At 49.3% G+C, this 20,935-nt stretch overlaps 1 protein-coding gene across 2 annotated transcripts in view; it reads right to left on the reverse strand.

Annotated features, from left to right (window-relative positions):
- Positions 1 to 307: 307 nt before the first annotated feature.
- USP31 (ubiquitin specific peptidase 31) overlaps positions 308 to 20,935 on the reverse strand; it is a 46,902-nt gene continuing 26,274 nt past the window's right edge. The window contains exons 11-16 of one of the 2 annotated variants that reach the window (XM_014530016.1): positions 19,641 to 19,760; positions 16,420 to 16,645; positions 13,717 to 13,875; positions 12,115 to 12,267; positions 4,196 to 5,587; positions 308 to 3,874 (exon numbers count right to left, since the gene is read on the reverse strand). In XM_014530016.1, the coding sequence (XP_014385502.1) occupies positions 3,726 to 3,874; positions 4,196 to 5,587; positions 12,115 to 12,267; positions 13,717 to 13,875; positions 16,420 to 16,645; positions 19,641 to 19,760 (2,199 nt within the window). In that variant the 3' untranslated portion in view covers positions 308 to 3,725. Of the gene's footprint in view, positions 3,875 to 4,173; positions 5,588 to 12,114; positions 12,268 to 13,716; positions 13,876 to 16,419; positions 16,646 to 19,640; positions 19,761 to 20,935 lie in introns of both variants that reach the window. The other variant, XM_005882321.2, reaches the window with a different exon arrangement.

Raw genomic sequence — 20,935 nt, forward strand, 5'->3', positions numbered from 1 at the left:
TGCAGGTTTGGCAACAATGCACCCTTTATGAACTTAGCCTGCACAGTAACAGCTCCCTTTTGTGTTTATGGTTAGGACACAGGCACTGGTTAGTCAACAAATTTTGCTCTGGTCAATCCCAAATGATACAAAGTTCAACCCACCTCACAGAATATGTGTTTTATAGAAACTGTGCTTGTCATTTGCATATTATGTCAAAATTCCAACCAGAAACACTAATTATCTTTGCATCCAACAATTATAACTTCAGGAAACAGTAACTTCAGCTGATCAGTAATTTTATCAGAATGAAAGGTAACATCAGATGTCAATCTACTTGAAAAAGATGTTTATTTTATGTGAATGAGTTTTGCTCACAGCTCTCCTCTGCTCCATTTTCCTGAAGGCTGCCACTGCCGTCCTTCACATGCTGTTCCTGTTTCTCATGATCGTTAGAGGGATGACAATTTTTCTCTCAAACTCTGCCCCCCCCCCCCCCCCCCAAATCCCCACATCCATCTCCTGCCAGCGTGGACCACCACCTTTTCAAGCCCTAAGTATAGAAACAGCGCAGTCTGGAAAAGTGGACGTAGAGGAAAGCGCCTCCGGAGGTGAAGGAGGACACTTTTGGTTTCCAGGACACACATGCTCAAGAGGGCTTGGCCGGATCAGCAGAACCCGTTGGCTCTGTCACTTCGTTTAGGGCGCCGTTGGCACCCGGTCCATCAGCTGTGCTCCCAGGGCTCCTCGGCCACAGCAAACTCCCGAAGCCTGCAGCTGGCCTTCACTCGCAGAGCAGGCCCTCAACCAATGCGTCAGAATGAACAAACGAGTGAATAAATGATGAAAGAATGATTACAAGAGTTGAGGGCAGCCTCAGATAATTACAACACTTTACCAAGACAAATGGTAAGTGCTCCTATTGGCCCAGCGTAGTATTACTCTGTTAGGCTGCTTTTAGGGAGAGAAAATACAAAAAGGTGGGAGATGGTCTTGCATGACATGAGCCTAACAGCCTCCGTGCTCGCCCATTAGGGAGGGATTACGAAGGCAAGGCCCGGGACTTAGGGGACGCTGTAGCTTCAGTGCCTGGGGTGTTCACTGGAAAGACATCCAGAATGAAACGTTTCTTAAGTGGACAAACATGACAGACGAACTCCATGGTTGGTGGTTATTCTGTGCCCACCAGGAAATGAGTGCTCGGATGAGGCTCATTGCACCGAACGTCACCGGGGAAGAAACAAAACCAACACCAAGTCCCTAACCTACCGAAGACCTGAACTGAACCAAGTAACCACTTCCCACACTACACCTCAGAGACCTGCAAACTTCTGGGCCAGACAGCCTTCTCGGCGGCTGAACGTCTGTGCCTGGTGATCAGGGATGAACTTTTCACTGCTTAAGCGCAGCAATGTAACCGCTTAGAGATGCCTAGACAATGCCATAATACTTCCTGATTTTTCCATTTAAATCTGAAACAAGGACTAAATTCATAAGCATACAATTTTATAGATACTGAAATTTTATTTCTAGACCTCATGGAAAATTAAAGAAGTTTGTAGTGTGCTTTTTAAGACACTAAACCAAATGGAAAATCCATTCCTGAAGCACTCAAGAATAAAAATATTTACCACTGTGAAAATTAAACTACCTTCCATTCATGCCTAAATGATTATAGCCCCAAAAGGTGTTCATAAAACCTGTTATGTAGCCAAACTATAATTCTGACACTTTGCAGAGATGCAGATAGATTTCAAATGTGGTTTGCCAGCGAAAGGATGATGAGAAGTTCCAATAAGACAAACACTGAATTCCTGATACTGGCGCTCCCACATTTGTGATACAGAAAACCAGTGCCAAACAGACCGGCTGTCCACGCGCGGTCAGAAGCGAGAACATCCGGCAGGCGGGCATCGGCAGTCACTGTGCCGAGGAGCAGCGCTGCTCTGGAGCCATAGGACTGGGCGCGGGGCAGACGCGCGCGCTCAGGAAATGTCACGGAGCACTACGGCAACTTCCACAAGCCGAGGGAGTCTCAGCTATCACAAGGGTCTAAAATTCCAGCTACCCTCAACAAAAACGGCCTCCAGACTTGTGAGTTACCTGCTAATGCTCAAATTAGCAGCAAAATAAAGTTAAGTAACCTACTGGAAACTTCCCAAGAGGTATTCATGGAAAAACAACAAAAGGCAGTGCAGAATTCACAGCCGTGTGTGTGTGTGTGTGTGTGTGTGTGTGTGTGGTCGCCTCACACACAGCAGGACTGAAGGGGGATTATACATGCGTCCATGCGCCAGGAGTTCAGGGAGAACTTGAAGAGCCTGTGAGTTTTTTGGAAGTTAATATTTAAGAGCATATAAACATAGCATGCTATATTTCATGGCAAAGTGACAAATGCTATTCAAATAGAATGAGAACCAAGACTCTCTTGACATTTAGAAAAAGGAGGAAATAAACTAAAACTTGCCAGGATACCCCCAGAAAGCTTGGAAAACCAGTATCTTGCTTATCTGTGAGATGTCTGTGAGGTTCTCTTGTCTAACCAGAAAATGCAATTGGCATGGACAGGGCCAGACAGAACCTGCACTGATCCCGCCGAGTTCTGGCGAGAGATTCAATCTTAAGCACGAAGAAGTAAGTGAATTGCTGAAGCAGTCACACTGAGCCCGACAGGCAGGATCAGAAATGTGTATGTAATACTTTGTTACACGTCGCTTCAACTACTACTGACTTCTGCCTTAGCAACTTCTTTCCTCTTCACGACTTACCAGAGTGTGGAGACGTGGGCATGGAGCGTTCAACGTCCAACACAGAAAAAGCAACACCAGAGGAAAATGGGAGAGATTCATGCGTGCAGTTGAGAATCCTTTTTCTTTTCCCAGGAATCTTTAAAAGATTCCTCTACTGCTCTACTACTTTTCAAACTCCCAATGGCCTTCACTAGCAAATGTAGGAGGGAAAAACCTTAACTACGAGTGACTGGCTTTCTGAATACCCAATTTGCCACATCTTGGGACCCACATCTTTGCCGATATGAAAGTAGTGAAAGACTGCTTCTACCTCTGAAAGTGTCCATGTGTGGCAGTAGGAGGACTGACAGTCACTGACAGGCCACCTTCTCTCTAACCCTCTTATAGATACACATCCTTCCTAACCTGGCTGAGTATATATACCTGAGAAACATTAGTGTTAAAATATTGCCCTTTACAAAGACTGGTAGATGGGGCCAAAGTGCAGGAAGCAACCGTTTTCTCTCGGTTTGTCTGTTAGTGTCACAGTTTTTAGGACTCCTGGTGCCACATGACAGTCCCTGTGAGGACAAGTCCTGCTCAGCTGAACCCCAGGTCAAATAACTCATCCTTCTGCAGAGCAGCTTGACTGGTCCCAGGTTCCAAACCCTAGTGTCCAACGAGTCATTAGAGTTCTCTAAAGAAATATATACAACTGCTACAGGGACTGTCCAGGGAATCATCTGTGATTTTTCCAGTTAGCTCGGTATTGATGCTTTTGCCTATGGCTGTTATTTGGTTCAATGGCAGAATAAGGCGAAGCTTTTAACAATTTGCAATTGAAATCCGAGCACACGCACACGCGCGCGCACACACACACGCACACACACACGCACGCACGCAAGCACGCACATCAGGCACATGACCCAAAAAATACAAAAGCATAGAGGGCTTTGGTGGGAGGGGAGGGTTCTAAATAAATAAACGTGTCGCAGGTCGCACTGGAGCGTAGCGGCGTCACTGAGGTTTCGGAGGCCGTGCAGAGGCTGGCATGCTCGAAGGTAACCTTTGGGAGGACTTCTCGGCGGACTGCCTGCCACCAGGAGATGCGGGTGCTCCGCAGTCTAGCGGGGAAGACTTGGATCTGCGACTGGACAGCAGGGAATGTCTAGCAGAAGCAGGGGCGCGCGCACACACACACGCACACACACACGCACGCACGCAAGCACGCACATCAGGCACATGACCCAAAAAATACAAAAGCATAGAGGGCTTTGGTGGGAGGGGAGGGTTCTAAATAAATAAACGTGTCGCAGGTCGCACTGGAGCGTAGCGGCGTCACTGAGGTTTCGGAGGCCGTGCAGAGGCTGGCATGCTCGAAGGTAACCTTTGGGAGGACTTCTCGGCGGACTGCCTGCCACCAGGAGATGCGGGTGCTCCGCAGTCTAGCGGGGAAGACTTGGATCTGCGACTGGACAGCAGGGAATGTCTAGCAGAAGCAGGGTCCTTGGAGGCAAGCTGCTCTTTCCCAACGGAACTGGCATTTGGCTGCTGGGAGCCTGGAGGCCGGTGCCCCTTCTCCGCCCTGTCCTCCCCGGCGTTCTTACAGGCCGACCTGACGGAGCTCCCACCTGCCTTCTTGGAGAGCAAGGGCGTCTTGCCGAGGTCAGTGGACCGCCGCGTCTCCTTCTGCCTCAAGGCGGACTTGAAGAAGGACAGCCCCTTCTCATCTGACTTGCTGTCCCGCTTCAGACCAGCCTTCACACTCGCGTTGGGGGAGCGCAGGCTGGCCATGGAGGAGCTCCTGACCTGCTTCCCGTCCCCCCGGCCCTCTGCCGCCCTGGCCTGGCTCCCCCGAGGGGAGTTGGGCTTGGAGCTGGAGGGGACCCCGGCTCGGTCAGAAACCAGGCTTTGTCTGGAGCCCTCTCCACTTAGGCTCCGATCCGCAGTCCTGCCCTTCCCAGGTGGGCAGGGGCCCCTCGCGGCAGGGCCCGAGGCCTTTTTGGCAGGGGTGGAGGAAGCAGTGCACGTGAGGGAAGAAGCTGGCTTCGGCTTCTGGGGCGAAGGAGAGGCCACTGAGTCCTGGGCTCTGGGGGAGGACTCCTTCCTGGGAGGGGTGGGGGCCCTGGAAGACTCCGCTTTGCTTCGGGAGCGGGAGGGCTTCACAGAAACTTTGGCAGGAACCGGAGAGGAAGGGGAGGTGCTGGACTGAGATGACCCCCGGCTCGCCAAGACGGACCTCCCCTTCCGCAAGCTTCTGTCGGGCTCAGATGCGCCTTTGCAGCTGGGGGAACTCTTGGTTGTGCTCTCTGGTTTCTTTGTGAGGGAGCCTGGGTGGCTTGGGGGTTTCACCTCTTTGACGGGAGAGCTATCTACAGAATCGCTCTGATCCACGTAAGCTATCTGGTTATTGTTATCAAATGGATCAGACACGGGGGGCAAGCGAGCCCCTTGTGCTGAGTGTTTGCTCTGTGTGTCTGCCACACCCGAGTTTGATCTGTGGGTGTCTGGCTCGTCTCTGCACATGCCTTCCATGACAGCCAGAGGGGCCCGGCCTGCAGCCTTGTGCTCCCGTCGACTGGGAGCACCGCCCGGGTCCTGCGAACTGCTAGAAAGGCTCCTCAAGCTACCAAAGCAAGAGATGGAGGCCTTGTCATCCACCGCCTCCCCGATCTTCTCCAAGGTGGAGGTGGAGGCGTGAACCGGAGAGTCCCCTGAGAACCGGGAAGGAGAGCTGGAGCGCATCTGCAGCTTGGCAGACAGGGACCAAGAAGGTCTGATGCAGTTTTCATGGACGGCCAAGGGGCTGGTGACAGAAGACCTGGATGACAAGCTCTGGCGCTGGACACTCCTCACGAACGGTCGCGTCGAGAAACCTCCTGAATGCACAAAGAGAACATCATTCAGCTAAACAGCAAAGAGGCCAGTAGCACCTCCTGGGAAGGAAGTGACGACAGGAGCACGACGCTCAGAGCAGCAAGTCTGGGCTCAAGGAGTCGTCATGGGACGCCCATCTTCCTGAGCCAGCTCCCTCCCTTATCTATCCAATAGGCACATTCTAATTCATGGCTCGGCAAGCTACCTCTGCCTGCCTGCTCTACAGCAGGGGTCAGCACAGTGTTCCTGTACAGGCCCAGACAGCAAATATTTTAGGCTTTGTGGGCCCCCACCTCATGAAAGTAGCCGTGGGCGACACATCAACAAATGGGTATGGCTGTGTTCCAATAAAACCTTATTTAAAATAAAGGCAGGGACTATATTTGGCCCGTGGCCTGTAGTTTGATGACTCCTGTTGTAACTCACAGGGCTACAATGAGAATTAAATAAAATCTTTAAAAAGTCCTGTGCCCAGCAAGGTACTTGGCACTCCACAGATGCTCAAGAAATGTGAACGACTGAGTCAGCTTACTCACTAAGGATATCTGGGGCTCACAGAAGGTAGTCTTTGCCCAAGATGGCACCAAGAGTTAGAGGCAGAGCGAACACCAGAGCCGCAGCGTCAGCCACACGCAATGCCACATGCAGGTGCCTGTACTTGTTAACTATGAAAGCACATCCACGCAAAGGACTAGAGAGACAATACACTGCTATCCTGAGTGACTCAGGACTTATTAAAAATATTCATAACTAGAATAATATAAATCCAAAGAGCCCAGCCAGTGTGGCTCAGTGGTTGAGCATCGACCTATGAACCAGGAGGTCATGGTTCAATTCCCAGTCAGGGCACATGCCTTGGTTACAGGCTCGATCCCCAGTGTGGGGTGTGCAGGAGGCAGCCGATCAATGGTATTTTCTCATCGATGTTCTATCTCTCCCTCTCCCTTCCTCTCTGAAACCAATAAATATATATATTTTTTTAAAAAACAAAAACAATTCCAGCCCTTGGAGAAAAAAATGGCAGCCGAATAGGCAGACATGTCCTGTGCCTTGTCCCAGAGCAGATAGAAGCAACTAAATCAAATAACTTCCACCCGGGATTGGCAAACTGGACACAGCTGGTGAGACAATTCACAGCTGGGAAGGGCAGAGGATGCCTGGAGAACGTAGGATCGTGGGTCTGGGCTGGAGAGAGACGAGCGACCACCAGGCAGAGAGGGTCAGAAGAAAGCTGCAGGGCACCAAGTCTGCATCCCTTGGGGACAGGTGTAACATCCAACTGTGGAAGGGAGGTCCCCGGGTTGCTGGCAGCTGGAGAGTCTAGATCTAAGCCCACAGCTGCGAGAGGCTGCACCCAGAAAGGCGGCCTGAAGAGCTGCCTGAGCCGCGGGGTGCCAGGGGGAAAGAAACTCATAGTCACGTGGTTGTTTTGCCTCTATTTTGTCTTCTTTTATTCACTAAACCCAGTTCATAGGACCTTTCAATTACACTCACCGAGGCTGCTGTGCAGGTGTAGGTGCAGATTTGTGGGGTCTGGGGAGAGGCTGTGGAGGAGAGTGGGATGGGGAGAGGTGACGGGAATTCGGCACTGAGAGTTTCCTGACCTTCCAAACCTAAGCAGCCATTTTTCTCCTGAAGAACCAGCCCTCCCAGCAGCCTCAAGACAGCCAATACAGTCACACCCACCCTACCCCCTGAGCTGTACAAAGGACATAAAGACTATGAGTAGCCCCAAAGAGCCCTCAGGGACTGGGTTGAAGAGGGGCCAGTGAGTCCTGAAAAGCGATAAAGCACCACCCCACCTAAAGCCCTGTCAGAAGCAGATGCTGGAGAGATTAAGGTTGACAGCAGGCAGACAGGCAAAGCGGGCAGATTGGTCCTGCCTGCTCGGAGCCAAGGCTGTGGAGATAGACACAAACAGAGGAGCGGTGGATCACTTGGAACTTCAACACGGTGCCGACTACCTAACAGGAAACTGAGAACTGGCAGACAGAAGAGTGGGGTCCCCATGGGGCATTAAAACTCAGCTGAAGCCAATGACACTTGACTTTTTAATCTTTTATTAAAAAATTTTTTCATTTCTTTTAATCTTTTATTTGTGTATTATTTTTCATTCTGTTTTTATTTATTTTATCTTATTTTTTCTTTTTTCCCCACCCTTTTCTTCCTCACTTCTCTCATTTTCCTCCCTTTTTCTCTTCTCCTGTCCCCACTTTAGTTTTTCTCTTTCCTTTCCTTTTACCCCTTGTTAAAAATTGATCTTTATCTGCTTTATTGATGTGTTATTATTATCGCAGTCTCTGTGGGCTTACTCATTTATCTAACTTCCTCTCCCCTGCTCCAAGTCCATGCACTCTTCTCTTTTCTCTTTCTTCACTAGTCAATTTTTTTATGCTTTTGTTTTTCCTCTCCTCTCCTGCTCTCTTCTTCTAATTGTTTAATTAGATTCACTCACTAAACTCAAGCCTATCAGCTCTCTCCTCTATTCTCCTTTTCCAAAAATAAGTGAATAAATGAACTAAAATTTTTAAAAATGTGTTTTGTCTTTTTTTATTATCTTTCTTTTCTTCTTATCCACTTATTCCCTTTCTACTGCCTCTATACTGAACCGTGGTCCTTACCATATTCATTCAATTCCTTAACCTTACTTTCTGTATATAAGCTCTGCCTGTACAGATTCTGTCCCCCCACTTTTCTGGGTGTGCATTGTTTGCATTTTTTGGTTTATTTGTTTGTTTTGTGGTGTTATCTCCCCATATATATATATATATTTCTTTTTTATTTTCTCTCTTACCTTTTTTTCTTTCCTCAATATCATTTTTCCTCTCTTTTCTCTTTACTACTTCTCTTTTCTCTGGTGGTCACTTTTATTGGGGTTATCAGTATCATGAGTACATAAGTGTTTTTTTCCCTTTGTGTTGTGTCTTGTCGAGTTGTATTTTGTACTGTTCAGTGAACATAGTAGAGAGCAAGCCACATAACCAGACATGCTAAGAGGAGACTCCATCCACGAATGGGACAATAACACTCAAGACCCAACTACATCAAGAGAACCCAAATATCCCAAGTAGGGGGCATCCCTAGAATACCCAGCAGAAAAGACCTGAGAGATTGCACTACTGGGTCCCACAATACATCTACTATATAAGACAAACTCAAAAAATCTGCGTGGCATAGCAGTTTGATCTAATACATAGAAACAATCACAAAGGAACAGAAAAACTGGGGAGACAAAGAAACACCCCCCATACGAAAGAAAAGGAGGAATCACCAGAAAAGGAAATAAATGAAATGGAGGCAAGCAATTTGTCAGAAAGAATTCAGAGCAATGGATATAAGGACGCTGAAAGGAAGGAAAGACAAATTCAACAACATGTGTAAGAATCAAGAGAAAATGAAGAAGAATCAAGAGGAAATGCAGAAGAATCAGGAGGAAATGAAGAATGACATAGCTACAATAAAGAGTACAATGGAAAGTTTCAACAGTAGACTAAAAGAAACTGAGGACCGCATCAGCAAGTTAGAAGACAAGGTGGAAAAAACACCCAAACAGAGCAACAACTGGAAAGAAAATTTAAAATACAAGGAAGCCTAAGGAAGCTTTAGTACAACACAAAACAAAACAACATCCGCATAATAGGGGTGCCAGAAGGAGGAAGCAGAGCAAGGAATAGAAAACCCGTTAGAGCAGTGGTTCTCAACCTTCCCAATGCCAGGACCCTTTAGTACAGTTCCTCATGTTGTGGTGACCCCCAATTTCATTGTTACAAATGGAACATAATTAAAGCATAGTGATTAATCACAAAAACAATATGTAATTATATATGTGTTTTCCGATGGTCTTAGGCGACCCCTGTGAAAGGGTCGTTCGACCTCCAAAGCGGTCGCGACCCACAGGTTGAGAACCGCTGCGTTAGAAGAAATAATGACCCCCAACCATAAAATTATTTTCGTTGCTACTTCATAACTGTAATTTTGCTACTGTTATGAATCGTAATGTAAATATCTGATATGCAGGATGTATTTTCATTGTTACAAATTGAACATAATTAAAGCATAGTTTGACTGCCAAAGGGGTCGCGACCCACAGGTTGAGAACCGTTGCAATAAACAAAATCAGAAATGAAAGAGGTGACGTTAACAACTGACCCCACACACAGAAGGCCGAGAGACATATGAAAACATGCTCAAAGTCACTAATCATCCGAGAGATGCAAATCAAAACAACAATGAGGTACCATCTCACACATGTCAGAATTGCTATCATCAACAAATCAACAAACGACAAGTGCTAGTGAGGATGTGGAGAAAAAGGAACACTCGTGCACTGCTGGTGAGAATGCAGACTGATGCAGCCATTGTGGAAAACAGTATGGAGATTCCTCAAAAAATCAAAAATGGAACTCCCATTCAACCCAGTAATCCAACTTCTGGAAATATATCCCAAGAAATCAGAAACACCAACCAGAAAGGAAATATGCACCCCTATGTTCAAAGAAGCACAATTTACAACAGCTAAGATTTGGAAACAGCCTAAGTGCCCATCAGCAGATGAGTGGATTAGAAAACTGTGGTACATCTACACAAAGGAATACTACACTGCTGTAAAAAAGAAGGAACTCTAACTATTTACAACAGCATGGATGGACCTGGAGAGCATTATGCTAAGCGAAATAAGCCAGTCAGAGAAAGATAAATATCACATGATCTCACTCATTTGTGGAATATAATGAACAACATAAACCAATGAACAAAATTAGATCCAGAGAACATAGAAGCATTGGCCAGACCATTCAACCTCAGAGGAAAGGTAGGGGGTAGGGGGTGGGGTGGTGGTGGTGGTGGTGGTGGTGGTGGTAATAGATCAACCAAATGACTTGTATGCATGCATATAAGCTTAACCCATGGATACAGACAGTAGGGGGGTGAGGGCATGTGCTGAGGGGTGGGAATGGCTGGGGAGAGGTCAATGGGGGAAAAAGGAGACATATGTAATACTCTAAACAATAATTTAAAAAAATAACTTCCAAAGAAAATATTGTAAATCAACTCCTATACACACATGCTAATGGTAGCAGGGGAATATGTCAGAGTCTGCCTGAGAAGATCCTAGGGCCAGGCCCTGTCCTGTGGGCACCACCAGCACTCCTGGGAGATGACGACACTTAAGAGGGCACCGATTCTCCAACCACTGGTTAAAAACAGGTCGGGAAACCACTTTTAGGCCTACGGTTAAAACGACAATGAATTCTAAGGTGAAAGGCTGTGCTGGAAATAACCTCTACCTTAATAAGTGAAGATTTATTGGTCAGTTTTTCAAATAATGTCAGGAGCTAGATAGGAGCTTAGCAGCCATAGCCCAGTACTCTTACTATATAAGCTGAGAAGCAACAAGCCTGAGCTGGGGGAGCTGATGCTAGGGGCACATCCCCCATGCTGGCACATCCTCCCAGCCCCTGCCTTGGCCTCCACCTCCCGTTCTCAGAAGACCTGTCACCACTAGAAGCATGTTACAGCTATCACAATGCTGGCGCAGAATGAGGCTTGTTGGAAGGAAGGCGAGTCAGCGTCTCATTAAGAAGCTGAGCTCGCCCTAACCAGTTTGGCTCAGTGGATAGAGCGTCAGCCTGCGGACTGAAGGGTCCTGGGTTCGATTCCGGTCAAGGGCATGTACCTTGGTTGCGGGCACATCCCCAGTAGGAGGTGTGCAGGAGGCAGCTGATCGATGTGGGTTCGATTCCGGTCAAGGGCATGTACCTTGGTTGTTGCGGGCACCCCAGTAGGAGGTGTGCAGGAGGCAGCTGATCGATGTTTCTAACTCTCTATCCCTCTCCCTTCCTCTCTGTAAAAACTTAATAAAATATATTTTTTTTTAAAAAAGAAGAAGCTGAGCTCACTGTCTCCCCTTTCCCAGCTCTCGCAGTGCTGGCTGCCTTGGTCCCACCCACCTGGTCCCTGATGGAACTAAGAGCCTTGCGTGCTGCCACTACTCAACTGGTAAGTGAAGGTAAAAAAGAGTTCCATTTTTATCAGATTTCCAAAGTTTTTATGTTGTGCTTATCTTCAGAATTTCCCAAAACTACTTCTACGCAGAGGCACCAGTTTCTGTACTAAACACTTCTGAAAAAGAACGCGCCAGATTCCTCTAAGGGAAACCGCGTGGCAGGGAGGGAAGACGCTGGGCGGGCGGGAGCTCCCTGCCAGGCCCTGCACAGGCGCGCTGCACTGAGTCCCCTCACAGCTGCCTGGAACATTTTAAAAAGCACTTTGAAAATATGTATTCATTATTGTACAGAGTCAAGGCTCCACTCCAGACCTTCAAAGTCGAAAATGATGAAAGAGAAGAAGGAAGTGCTAGGTCAGAGAGGAGACGACACGCCCTGTGCACAGCAGACGTCACTGACGACTGGACACTGTGCGGCACCGCCCCACGGCCTTCTTGGACCTGGTTCCTAAACAGGAGGGATCCTGTGCTGTCCGTGAGTTGCCTCTTGGAAGTCTGTCACCAAAACACAAAACACACACTCACCATCGTCTTCACTCCTCTCCCCCGTCATCTCCACGGACTCAGACAGCGAGGCCAGGGAGGTTCGTCGGGAGGAAGCTGCCGAGGTGGCGCTGGCGGGCTTGCTCCCCGGCAGCCGGCTCACCCAGTGCTCGCACAGGGAGGAGCTCGTGGAGCCTGCGGGGAAGAGAGGGCATCGAGGTCAGCCAGGGCCCGGGCCTGCACAGCACACCGTGACCTGAGCACTGCAGGTGGGCACGAGCTGCCAGACCCCAGTGTGCCTCCCAACAGCCCCTGCCAAGACGAAAGGCCGGAGAGCAGGCTACGCGCGTCTGCAGTGATAACATGAGGACAGGATGGACCATTTACAATGCACATCCAAGTCGTAAGGGCTGGCAACAGAACAGGCTCTAGACAATCGCTCACGTTCATTCCTTCTACACATATTTATGAAGCACTCACACAGTGCCTGCCACACACTCTGCCACACAGGAAGGAGAGGGAGCAGCCGTGCTGCTATTTCCTCCACCTCACTGTTTGTTGACTTTTAAAATCATTTTCGCAATATTAATATACAAACACAAAAGCACAGGGCTCGATGTCGATCTGTCCTGTGTCTGAGGAAAGCCCTTAAATACATGAGAGCAACAGCAACTGCTCTTAAGTTGAGAACATGCAGCAGCATGAGGGTCTCGAGGAGCCCCCACGAGGGTGTCATTTCTGAGCACACCCCAGACTCTAGGAAGCACCAAGGACAGGCCTCAGCACTGGGAGCCCCACTTCTGTTAACGAGTGAGCGGCAGACAGAGGGGTACATTGGGGGGCGGGGTCTGACTCCAGCAGGGGCCACTGCTCCAGGGAGGCCTCCTTTTAGCAGCTTCTAACTTAGCCCTCCTCAGCTTCAGGGGGAGCAGGGGTCAACAACCCCTAACCTGAGCACATTCCCACACCCCAGTCCTGGCTTACTCTCTTAAACTCAAACCCTGCACTAAGCAGCACCCGCCCCTTGTTTAGATTGTGTGCATTTATTAAAACAAATGGCTAGACCCCATCACACTCAACTCAAGCCATACTATTACCTTAGCCTTCAATTCTTCCCTAATAGAACAGGTCAACCTTACTGGGGGGAGGGGCTGTTTCTAACAGCGTTTAACCCTTTACAAAAGGCTTTAAGGTGCAGTTGCCTAACCTGATGCATCCAAGGACCTCCAGAGGCACCCAGTGTTACTGCACCAGGATTACAGAGGATCAGTAAGTGCCTGGGACAGGACTTGCCCCGAGGTAACCCAACCAACATGTGGCAAAGACAAGTCCCCGTCCTACTTCCAAACCTCTCGTTCCCTCTGCTTCCAGAGTGCATGCCATGCTGCTCGTAGCTCATTTACCCCACGAGTGACCCTCCCCAGCACTCGTTCCCCTCCCTGTAAACTCTGCTGGTTCACAGCTGCTTGCACACGCCACCCCCATTTCCTTAACTGCAATCATTTTGGTTTCAAGGTTAAATGCAAATGTGAGGATTAATCTGATGAAACTGACAGAGGCATGACACCTTCTGGGAATTTCTCTGGACATTAATGACTATCTTCTGTTCTGGGAAAAACTGCCCAAGAATAGGGTTGGCCTTACCTGCCACCGAGCTGTTGGCCGACCATGACGGTATTGCTGTCCTCCGCTGATAGAAGAGGATGTAGGCCGTCTGTGTGCAGACCTCATCTTCCGACAGCTGCTGCACGTCACTGTCATCAAAGCAGTACCAGAGCCCGTCCACGGAGTTCTTACAGTAGGCTGCCAAAGAGAGCCCCGTCAGCACCCGCTGCACCGGCTGGGCCACTACCCACCGAGACCGCTTCTTTGGCTCATATAATTAACTCAAGACCTTTTAAAGGCTGCATGCAGTAACAGAGAAAGAGGTGAAAAACTCAAATTCCATATCACACTCAGGCCAAATGTTTCAAAAAATTCCAAAGAGATAAAGTTCTTTTTAATCTTAGGAAATAAAATATGCTTATTTATTTAAACCAGTGGGTCTCAACCAGGGACAGTTCTACCCCAGGAGACATGTGGAAAGTCTGAAGGCATTCTGATTGTCCCAGCCTGGGGAAGGTGCTCCTGGCCTCCGTGGGAGGCAGGGGCGCTCACAGCACGGAATTGTCGAGCCAAACTGTCAGCAGTGCCAGGGATGAGAGACCCTGAGGTCAGCACGTTGTGACAGCTTGGTGTTTATCAGAGACAGAAGATAACAGAACCAGAAGTACTGTATTAATCATAACAGCAGCTAACACTTGCTTAGAACTGACTATGTGCCACACATGCACTTAGCCTATGAGACCTGCTCTACAACGATTCCCATTTGACAGAGGCTCAGAAAGATCAGCCAGCTTGCCCACGGTCATGCCGCGGTTGAAGGGCAGGGCCCAGCTCATTTCAGAATTGTCTAGTCCCCTGTCCAACCCTGCTTCCCTTGGGGGTAGCACATACAATGTTCCAGGGAAGTCCCTTGGTAAACGGAGACCATTTGAGCTCATGGATGTATGCAGCCTTCTCTCCAGTTCTAATTCTAAGCCTGAGATAGAAATACAGAGCATTCAAGAGCCAGCAAGAATGGACAGCTCAATGTTCCTGTCATCCTGGAAGGATATATCAAGGGTGTGACAAGCTTGATCCAGAGAAGTACATTCTTACCACACTTCCTACAATACCTATTTGTTGGGGTGGGATTGAAGGAGTGCTAGGATATGTAGCTGACCACGGACAGACTCAGCATGGCCCCAGGGCGGGCACGCAAGCCCCGAGGAGGCAGTGGGAGCGACTTTCCCAAGCATGGCACCCTGAGTGGTGAGGGCACCCGGTGAGAAGGGCTCCCGCAGACAGGTCCAGAAAGAGAGGAGATTAAGAATCTGTGCTTGTAGGAAGGGAAGTCATGTGCAGCTTGGACTCTGGAACCAGACGGGAGAACAATGGAGCTAAAAGCAGCGAACGGGGCCAGGGCAAGGGCAGTGGCCATGGCTGCTCTTCTGGAGTGGGGATGGGACTGCCAGGGGACGACCGAGAGAAGGTGACAGAGGCCTTGCACTGGCTTCCGTCTGTTTCCTTCAGATGGTCTGTCCCCAGCCACAGCGTGAACACCAGGGAGCACAATACTCATTAATGAGTAAATGATGCATTTACAAAATACTTCTAGTTGCCTTCTTTCCAGCACTATTAGTGAAGTGCCGTCAGACCAGTGCTACTCAAAGTGTGGTTGGAAGACTGATGCCAGTCCACAAGATAAACAGCAAAACTGAGAAAAGCACTGGAGAACTTTTATAGCAATCTGATACTGCCATATTTTAATTGTATTTTTGCAAAAGTATTGGTTTATGAAGGACTGGAAGTTTTTAAAAAGAAAAAAACAGGTTCTTCATCACAGATACTTTGAGAAGCACTGTTTCAGAATCCTTACACAGGTGAGCCATGCAGGCACCACGTAAGTCTAGCGAGATCCAGTGCAAAACAGGCATCACAGGAAGCATTCCCAATGAACACGTACACACGGGGTCCGTCCTCCGACTATGCTGAGGCACTTCACTTCCGGTGTTCTCTAATCTAAGGCTAACCATTTCACACACCAGACAAGCAGAGGTGTGGCCTCAGCGTGGGAAAGGGGGAAAGGATGCAGAAAACATCCGAGCTCCTCTTAAGATAAAAAAGTTCTGGACATGGATGAGGATGACGCTTCCATAAAGATGTGCCACTGAACCGCACACTGAGGAAGGTTAAGACGGTAAGTGTTGTTGTGTATACTTCATCACCATTTTAAAAACTGTTATCAGGGGTTATTTTTGAGTGAGAAGCCCATGGATGATGGCACTGTCCTTTCTCCCTCTCTGTAGTGTCTAAATTTCATATGATGAACATAGTTGCTTTAAAAATGAAAATGTAAATGTAGCCTTGATACAAAAAGAAAACCCTTCCAAGTCCCTTTAACGATACTAGAAAAGTGCTTCACAGTCACTCCAAACCAGGGAGGCGCGAGCTCACGGGAGTGAGTGAAACCATACGTGGGGGTGCAGACACGGTGAGCCCAGCGAGTCCTCGGGGAGCGGAGCGTGCTGCCCATCTGCACACACCACTCCCCAGTCAACCAGACGCCACTGATGGGCCCGCTCAGGACAAGGAGGGGAATTCTGTTTGCTCGTGGACAAAGATCCGGAGGATGAAGACTGGCCTCACAGCTGGCACACTGGCTACTGAAGGGGCAGTGAGGCACTAAGGCAGAGTGACCCTGTCACAAGCAGACACGCCTGAAGGAATCATCCGCACAGACACCCGGCCCCTCGCACTGCAGACCTGTGTAGTGCCCCCCTTGCATGGTGCCATGATGATTGCACACAGCATACAGGTCATAGACGTAGTCCTCAGGGTCCCTCCCGAGTCCATAAGGTCGTCGCCATGGAGACCAATGGGATGGCAAACTCCAGCTGCTCTGGCTTCTCTTAACCACATGAGGCGTCATGTCCAGGCCAGTCAAGGGGAACTTGACCATGTTCTGAAGTTTCACACGCCTGTCTCCTTCCTGTCACAAGAAGAAAGACAAGTCCTGATGATATTTTCCTGCAAACAGGTGGTGAACGGGTTCAACGTGGAACGTGGGCTCTAGCAGCTGAAGTGGCTTGAGTTACCTGTCTGATGTTCCCCAAGACACACACAAAATAGGGAAACAGACTAACTGTTTGAACTGTCTGGAGGAACAGGTTTTAAGATCACTAAACGTGGAACCAGCAATGACCTACATATAAGGGGTAATGAGACTCCCTGAGTCTCCACTTCTTACCTGATAAAGGGCTTTTAGGTTTTTGACTCACCAACAATTTCGGGTGGTTCGTCCTGATACCTCTGTCACAAGGCATGAGAGTGATGGAGTAATAACATACGAGAAAGACGAAGCCGGTGCCTGGCACAGACAGCCACTCACTGAGCAGTGCTCCCTTCTGACCCACCCCTCCAGCAGTAGCGTGAAGAGTTAACACTGATTTAGCTTCATCTATTCATTTAGTTGACAATCCTGGGTAATCTGTCTTTTCCACACATTCATAGGGAAATCCTGTGAAATCCAACCGTCAGCTGAATATTCACTGAATGTTTCCTGTGTCTGTGGGAGCTTTAAAAAATTAATCAGGCCATAACTGGTTTGGCTCAGTGGATAGAGCGTCGGCCTGCAGACTGAAAGGTCCCAGGTTCGATTCCGGTCAAGGGCATGTACCTTGGTTGCGGGCACATCCCCAGTAGGAGGTGTGCAGGAGGCAGCTGATCGATGTTTCTAACTCTCTATCCCTCTCCCTTCCTCTCTGTAAAAAATCAATAAAAAATATATTTAAAAAAAAAATTAATCAGGCCTGGCTGGCGTGGCTCAGTGGTTGAGCGTCGACCTATGAACCAGGAGGTCACAGCTTGATTCCCGGTCAGGACACATGCTGGGTTTGCGGGCTCGATGCCTAGTGGGTAATGTGCTGGAGGCAGCCGATCAATGATTCTCATCATTGATGTTTCTATCTCTCTAGTCCTCTCTTAAATCAATAAAAACATATTAAACTTTATTGAAAAAAAAAGATTAATCGGGTATGGATAATGGCTACCCCAAGGAGATATGGATTTATTAAGGGAAGAAATTTTTTCGTAAGACAAAGGTAAGATGTGTCCTAGGTGGTCAGGAAGCTTAGGCTAAAAATTTTGAACTTTGTTCTCAGTCAAGGGGAAGTACTGAGGCTTTGAGGAGGTGATGCCATCAGAGCTGTAGGTAAAGAACTGTGTAAACAGTGCATAAAACATGGTAGAACAAGTTGTCTAAGTTAAGAAATCAGTTAAGGACACTGCAGTTCAGCTGGCGTGGCTCAATTGGTTGAGCATCGGCCCATGCACCAGGAAGCTGCCCGTTTGATTCCCGGTCAGAGCACATGCCCAGGTTGCAGGCTCAATCCCTAGACGGGGGTGTGGAGGAAGCAGCCAATTGATGCTTCTCTCTCATCAATGTTTCTATCTCCCTCTCCCTTCCTCTCTCTGAAATCAATAAAAACATTAAAAAAAGACACTGCAATTGCAACCAGCTAAAAAGTACCAAAAGTCTGAACTGGCAGGGTGACAGCAAGAATGGAGAACCCTGGCCTGGTGGCTCAGTTGGACGTTGTCTCGTGCACTGAAAGGTTGCTGGTTCAATTCCTGGTCAGGGCACATGCCCTAGCTGTGGGCTCAATCCCTGGTAGGGGGCCTGCAGGAGGCAGCCAATCGATGTTTCACTTTCACCTCAATATTTCTATCTCTCTCTTTCTCCCTTCCTCTCTTTAAAAATCAATTTTAAAAATCTTAAAAAGAAATGGGGAGCAGGAGACAGATAACAGGAGGCAAGGGAGAGGTGTAACCAAGCAGAGGAGGTGACTGCCAGGGCCTAGCTGAGAGGGGCAAGAGAGAAGAGTCAAAGACACTCTGCGGGTCCAGTTCAGGGTGCTGGGAGGGTGCCGCTGTGCCTTCAAAAGACACAGAAAGAAACTAAATTAGTCTCTGTGTGTGGAAGGAATCAGAGAGGGCTGGTGTCCCAACCCTCAACAGCTCCCCACCAATAGGAGTGTGCAGTTGGCACACACAGCTGGCCCCCAAATCTGTGTGAAAGCCCCAGCCCTGGAGCCATGTGCAGGCCACGTGGTCAGCAGCCCTAAGCCTCTTACCCTCTCCCAGTCTCTCCATCTCCTCTGCCACGACTGCAGCCCCAGCCATCAGCACCCCTCCCAGCCCTGAGGACTGCACTGGCCCCTTCAGACCTCCTGTCTTCATTCTTGTCACTTCCAATTCTCCACACTTAAGCCCTTCGTCAGAGTCCCACTCTGCCTGCAGGGGTCTGCATGGACAACCCGTCCCCCCCACGCCGTCCACCTCAGCTCGCACCTTTCTCTCCAACCTGGTGCTCCAGCCAAACCGGCTGCTGCCAGCCTCTGGCACGGCCGTACTCCCTCGGGGCGGGGCTCTGCACACCCTGCTCCCCTAATGCCTACCCCAATCTCAGACACAAAACTTCCTAGAGCCAGGCCTCACAGACTCCTCTACGTTTACCTCCCGTGTAGTCCTCCTACAATGAGGCTGTCCCGGACCATCCTACCTCAGAACAGACAGCCATTCTGGAAAAACGGACTGACAGAGCAATGTAACACAAAGCAGATCTTCCTTGTACATGTCTCTGGCTCATTTCCCCAGCTGCACCACCGCCCCCCGGGAGCAGGACGCCACCCATCATGCCTTTGGGAGAAACATCACCCTCCCGCCCCCAGAAAGGAGCTCTCCTTTTTTTCTTTTTGATCCAAAGCACACTCACAAAAACTGAAACACAGCATTTACATACCTAAAGCAAATGCTCCAGAACAAAATACAACAGCCACAGTATGAACTGAAATGTATAGGATTTAAAGGATCACAGGACACTGAACTCTAGAAAGAACACAAGGGGCAGGTGTGTGTCTGTAACACAGACAGGAGCACAGGATCCCAGAGACCCCCTCAGCCCACGTGCCACGGCCCGTCCTCACCTGCCGGAACCGCTTCAGGTGGACGATGAGCACGTCCGGCAGCGTCCACAGGCTCAGCGTGATGCTCCCCTGCTGCAGCTGCTTGCAGTGCGGGCAGCGCCAGGCGTCGTCGGGGGCCAGCTGCAAGCGAGGGGCACGATGGTGAGCACCTCAGGCGCAGCTTCCTGAGGACACGGCTGCACTCGCTTCTCGACCAGCGCCCGCAACTCAGCACCTCTCTGGGAACTGCACACAATGGCACCCACACACCTGCTGGCTGGATTCTCTCACAGGCCCGATGACTGTCTAGCGCAGGGGTGGGGAACCTTTCTCTGCCAAGGGCCATCTGGATATCTGTGACATCATTCGAGGGCCATACAAAACTATCAACTTAAACATTAGCCTGCTCTATTTGGTAAACTTGCTAAATTTGGTCAAACATTTAATTAACTCACCCCTCATGCCTTGGCATGATTTTGCAGGCCTTATCTGGCACGAGGGCTGGGCGTCTCCACCCCTGGTCTAGAGGATATGACCCCGAAGCATCTCAACCTCAGCGTATTCCCAAACTCATTACCTTTCCACCAACATAGTCCCCGTTCTCCTCCTTTCCTATCTCAGCAAATACCAGGACACCCACCAAAGTGACCCCCATTTACTCATTCTTCCCAGTGCATGCTGACTGTGTGCTCTCCATGTGCCTGGCTCCACGGTGGACACTCAGGATTACTCAAAGACCAGCATAGTCTCTCCCCTCTCTCCTCACCCTGTGCTCCAGTTACACTGGCTTCCTTTCTGTTTCTCAGCCATGCCAGTTCCTTCCTCACCCATGACCTCCGCTTTCTTTACTTCCTTGTTTGATGGCAGAAACACTGTCTTTCTTGGTCCCAGCCAAATCCCCAGGACCTAGTGCAGTACCTAGCACACAGTATGTACTCAATAAACATTTACTGAATGAATGAATCCCTACCCTATATAATAAAAGGGTAATATGCAAATTGACCCTAACAGCAGAACGACTGGTCACTATGACGCGCACTGACCACCAGGGGGCAGATACTCAACACAGGAACTGCCCCATGGTGGTCAGTGCGCTCCCACAGGGGGAGCTTTGCTCAGCCACAAGCCAGGCTCACGACTGCAAGTGCAACGGTAGTGGTGGGAGCCTCTCCTGCCTCCTCGGCAGCACTAAGGATGTCCAACTACAGCTTAGGCCCGGGAGGAGCGGGCCTAAGCTGGCAGGTGGACATCCCCCAAGGGCTCCTGGGCTGCCAGAGGGATCCCAGACTGCGAGAGGGCGCAGGCCAGGCTGAGGG

Source organism: Myotis brandtii, unplaced genomic scaffold (genome assembly GCF_000412655.1).
Source record: "Myotis brandtii unplaced genomic scaffold, ASM41265v1 scaffold707, whole genome shotgun sequence".
In the NCBI taxonomy this organism is placed as follows: Eukaryota; Metazoa; Chordata; class Mammalia; order Chiroptera; family Vespertilionidae; genus Myotis; species Myotis brandtii.